Raw genomic sequence first — 5,866 nt, forward strand, 5'->3', positions numbered from 1 at the left:
GTGTTTGTATGCGCCTGTATGTTTGTATATATGCATTTGTATGTTTGTTTGTATGTGTTTGTATGTTTTTGTAATGTGTACACGTGTAACAAAATGTTTGCTTCAGTTTTTTTTTTATTTATGATGCAACGATCGATCGTTCTTTGAGAATGTTGCTACACATTGCATGATAAATGAATAAGTGAGTGATTATGATGAAGATGATGAAATGACGTCATCGATAAATAATGATGATAACCTAGATGATGCTGGCAATTATGGTGACGACGATGATGATGATGATGATGACGGTAATGCTGATGATGATGGTGACGGTGACGATGATGATGGTGATGAAATGGCCAATGACATGCCGGTGATATATCATAAATTAATTACTTAATTAATATATTAAGATAGATCATAACACTGATAACGCTGATACTAACGAAAAAAGTAGTAATGATGATGACGATGATGATGATGATAATGACGAAGATGATGATTGTGACGACGACGATGATGCAATGATGATGATAACGATGATGAGGAGGAGGAGAAGAATGATGATGAGGATGATAATGATGACGGTGATGACGATGACGATGACGTTGATGGTGATGATGATAATGATAACAATGGTGAAGATGATTATGATGACAATGGGGTATAACATTAACAATAATAATAACAATTAATTTAGTGATAGTTATCAAATTTTACTGCTATCTTGTCATTGTTACTGTAATTTTGTCAAGTTACTGATGTCGTTGTTGGTTGTTGTTGTTTAATGTTGTTGTTAATGCTAACGTTGTTGTTGTTGTTAATGTTTTTGTTGCTATTATTATTATCCTTATCATTATCCGTTAATTTTGTTGTTGCCGTTGTTGTTGCTATTGTTGTTGTTATTCATTCATTCTGTTTTCTACTAAATGTATCTTCGTTTTAAAAAATGTTTTTAATTTCTATGTTTTTTTATTGATTTATTATATATATATATATATATATATATATATTTATTTATTTATTTATTTATATATAATCCTCATCTTCTTCATCATCCCTTCATTATCATCATCCTCATAAAACACGTGATAGTAACGGTACCAGATGACGTTTATAGCATAATGTAAAGTGTAACTTTTTGTAACTGTAATAAAATGATTACTATTGATAAGAGAGCTCTTAATTGCTTTGTAAATACCTGGTACGCGTGTACTCATTGTGCAGTACGCATTACTCAATAAATTGTATTAGGTGTACGTAGTTTGCTTAGGCACACGCATACGCAGATGCATACGTCTGTACTTTTTTTTAAATTCTCTCTTTCAGATAAAATCTGGTTGCCTTACCGTTACTCTATAGTATGTTGTATGTAGGTTGTTTGTTTATACACAACCGGCTTAGAGGAGGTGTAAATTGAAATGTGGGTATGATGGTGGGCATGAAGAATCGGGTATGATGAATCGGACAGTGATGAGAACGATGACGATGAAATGATAAGAGTGACAATAACGACGGTGTTGATAATAATACTTTTCTTGTGATGATTATGACGATGGTAACGATTGCGAAAATGATAGCGATACTGATAATGATGATGATGGTGATTGCAAGGACAACAAAGGCCACGATGATGAATGACACTGATGATGGTGGTTGATAGCAGGCGTAAAGTTTGCTTCATTTTAGATTCGTCAGTGAACTTTTTAAAGTGTTCTTGCTGTTGTGGTTCATTCAATTAATTTGTATGTCATTGATTTAGAATTATGCGACGGGGCTGATATTTGGTGTGCATTTTACTGCCATTTTTATTGTGGTTTAGTAACGTTGGTGTTGGTGTTTGATTCTTGGTTTGTTGTTGTTTATGTTGTTGTTGTTATTGTTGTTGTTGTTGTTTTATGTTTTGTTCTGTTCCAGTTGGCTGACGATGTTGCGTTTTAGTTTACATTTCTGTTGAATACTAATGTCTATTTATTGTTTTCTGTTGTTATATGGGCCTCGCATTTTTAAATTCAGTTTCACTTTAATAACGAGTGAGATGTTACGACAACAACAACAACAAACAACAGACAACAACAGAAACAACAACAGCAACAAACAACAACATATAACAAAAAACATTATTATTTTAAGTTTAACTTGGAAAACAGCACGCGACTCTTTGTTATTATTATTATTATTATTTGTTGTTGTTATTGTTGTTGTTATTGTTGACGTTATGTGTTCCTTTTTTGTTATTAATCGCGATGCTATTGATTAAATATTAGTAATCATTGTTGATGTTAAAAAACACTGTTGATAATACAATTGTTGTTTTAGCATGGCTAAAACATAATGTCGTCGGAATAATAATAATGTCGTCGTTGTTGTTGTTGTTGTTATTAGATTACCAAAATATTGATGTTATTGTTAATGTTGTTTGTTCGCCTGCTTGTTTGTATTAATGTAATTGATGTTTTCTGACTTTAAACAGCTCTGTTGACATTGTTACAGTTGTCAATATTTGATGGTCTTTGTGTTGCGGTGTTGCATGGCATGTTGTTAGTTGTTTCTAGGTTAAGTAACTGTTTAAAACAAATGTTACGTGTCAGTGAAACCTGGTTAGATGGATGAATAAATGGATGGATGGATGAATTGATGAATGGAGAGATAGATGGATAGACTGATTAACGTTTGAATGAATAAATGGATGAATAAAAAGGTAGATGAAATCACGACTGGTCAAATTTATAACGGAATTAAGTTTTACCTTTTCTATTGGCATAACTCGTGACACACGCTGGTTTTAACGGAAAACAATTTAAAAAAAATTGTGTGATAAGCAGCATAACAAGTGGAAAATTTTTAAAAAAATCCATTTTGACATTGAAAATACCTGGGACTTTTATGTCCCAAGATCCCATTCACGCCTACAAATCCGCCTCCGAAATTATCCTGATGATGACGTAGTTATGCGTTTCATGACGTCATCATTATTAGCATCATCATCATCGTTACCGTCGTCATCATCACAACAATAACAATAATAACGAAATTGTCTGTGAGACCAAAAATAATGGAATTATTAAAAATTAATACTGCAATTGATAAAAAAGTATTAACAATAACTATAATAATAATGAAAGTATAACTTAATAATAATAATTATTATTAGTATTGTTGTTGTTGTTATTGTTATTATTATTATTACTATTATTTTTATCTTTTATTTCCTTGTTTTACTCCTTCTTCTTCTATTTATTATCACTATTATTTGTTGTTACATCTTCTCCTTTAAAGTCAACCGCCCGGGATATCAATCCAGGTTTCTAGACTGGATGGCGATGGTAAATTCAAAATCAATGAAAGCATCCAGTATAAATTTTATAACCAGTAGTTGTAGTTGTAGTCTTATTAGTAGTAGTAGTAGTAGTAGTAGTAGTAGTAGTAGTAGTAGTAGTAGCTAGCAATCATAGAAGTAGTAGTAGTAATAGTAGTAGCAGTAGTAGTAACAGTATTAAGAAAAAAGTAGTAGTATGAATAGAGGTAGTAGTAGTAGTAGTAGCAATAGTAGTAGTAGTAGTAGTAGTAGTAGTAGTAGTAGTAGTAGTAGTAGTAGTAGTAGTAGAAGTAGTAGTAGTAGTAGTAGTAGCAGTATAATTTTTTATTTTCCACAACTATCATACACATCAGGTTTTATTTTTTTAATTGCAGTTTGTAATGATTCTAAAAAATTGAAAAATTCATCCTCATCCTTATAGCGTCATGATAATCACCAAATTTAATGTTGTCAACGACGTCGAAAACAACAACAACAACAACATCGATCTATTTCAACAATAATAACAGCCTCATTGACAACGACAACAACAGCATCGTAAGCATCAACAACATCAACAAGAACATCATCATAAACAACAACATAAAAACATGTCAACAGTTTCATTTGGCAACATGTTGACAGCAACAACACCGACTACGTTCTCAACAAAGAGACCTTCAACATTCACCATAGATTCACTCCTTGATGACAAATCAACGAAAAAACTTTCAACGTCATCAATCAACACAACCCCAAAAAACAACAACAACGACAACAACATCAACAACAATGACAACATCAACTGGGGCGGCCAAAACAATTTCATCAACAACAATTTAAAAATGTGCAACAAACCAAACAACAACATCAGAACCAACATCAGCAACAATAATTTCAACACTTTTGCATCAATAACCACGTCAATAGTACCTCATTCAAATACAAAATCTATCACTACAACAACAAATAACAATAATAACTACATTAACAATAAAGGTAGCATTACTTTTAAAAACGCATTAGACAATTCTGTAAACATAATCAATAGAAGAGAAGATGATGAAGACGACGAAGATGATGATGATAATTACATCAAAAATAATCACCTTAACAACAGAAATGACCACAACAATGATAGTGAAGAATATGATGATAGTAAACTTAATGATGGCGATGATGACAACAACAACAAGAGCGCAAAAAATCGATCAATAACTCAGATATCATCCCGCCAAAACAACAGTATTAACAACAAAAACAACAACAATATCAACTACAAAAACAGTCATAAGAACAAAATCTGCAGAAACAAACACAACTCGTCCTTATCATCATCATCATCATCAACGCCAACATCAACAACAACACCATCATCATCATCACCACCGGCGGCGTCTCATTCATCATTACCATCACCGTCGATAGTTCAACCAATAGCAAACTTTTTACCTTTACCAACCTCATTATCTCCACTATCCAACATCTTAGCAGCAAGATTGCAACAACAACAACATCAATTTCAACAACAACAAAACCCACCGTCACATCAACAAATTTAAAATTCAAAATTTTCCTTTTGCGCCGAATAGCTTCCCAGATTCCGAAATGAAAAAATACCTCGAACACTTTAGCAGTTTGAAATTTTTCTGCAACAACAACAACATCAACAACAACACCGTCAACACTATCAAAATTAATAATAGCATTAACAACATCAAAAACAACAACGTCAGTATAAACACTGACAACCTAGAAGAGAACGAGAACAAGTCACTGGACAAGAAAACTAACAAGCCCACATTTGATCATCCGCTCGATGTGGCCTTCAGATCTCAACTGACCAAAAAGTTGGCAAGTACAGAAGCTGATATTGATTCAGACGACGATGGTGACAATTTCAAAGTAAAAATAAAATTCGAACACTCACCCAACTACACAAATGTCACCTCAAACAACAACGAAAATGACACCAACAAAAGGAGCAGCATTAAGAACAGTAGTCAGCATAGCAACATCAACATTCTGAGTCACAATGATGTTAAGCACAGTGACGTCCGTATTGATGCTATCAATAGCGCTGCTTCTACTGCAAACAATGTTAAAAACAGCAACATAAAAGACATTAACGTGAACTGTAGGATTGTTAGCAACAACAACAACAACAATGATAAAAATTCCAATATTAGTTTTTGTAACTCTTTGCAAATATCTCCAAAAACAAGAGAACTAAATATCGAGTGTGAACAACAACATCAACAACAACAACATCAACAACGACCACAACACAACAATCTATTACTTAATATTACCACTATGAAACATGAACATCTGCATCTGAAAAACCATCAACAACAACAACATCAACAACAACATCAACAACAACAGCAGCAGAATCCACATAACAACAACATCAACAACAACTTGTTTCGCATTCATCCTAACAAATTTTTTCCGCCATTTCTAACGCCCAGTAACATCAGTAACAATAGTAACAACAACAATAACAACAACAACATCAACAACAACAGCATTACCAAGTCTTTACACCACCATCATGCAAACATTCCTAACTTTTCACCCCTG

At 32.9% G+C, this 5,866-nt stretch overlaps 1 protein-coding gene across 1 annotated transcript in view; it reads left to right on the top strand.

Annotated features, from left to right (window-relative positions):
• Positions 1-3,891: 3,891 nt before the first annotated feature.
• HELRODRAFT_165661 (hypothetical protein) overlaps positions 3,892-5,866 on the top strand; it is a gene marked incomplete at both ends in the record, with an annotated part of 4,482 nt that continues 2,507 nt past the window's right edge. The window contains 2 exons of the mRNA XM_009032190.1: positions 3,892-4,209; positions 4,772-5,820. Coding sequence (XP_009030438.1) covers positions 3,892-4,209; positions 4,772-5,820 — 1,367 coding nt within the window. The remainder of the gene's footprint in view (positions 4,210-4,771; positions 5,821-5,866) is intronic.

The sequence above is a fragment of the Helobdella robusta genome (assembly GCF_000326865.2).
Source record: "Helobdella robusta unplaced genomic scaffold HELROscaffold_8, whole genome shotgun sequence".
Taxonomy (NCBI): Eukaryota; Metazoa; Annelida; class Clitellata; order Rhynchobdellida; family Glossiphoniidae; genus Helobdella; species Helobdella robusta.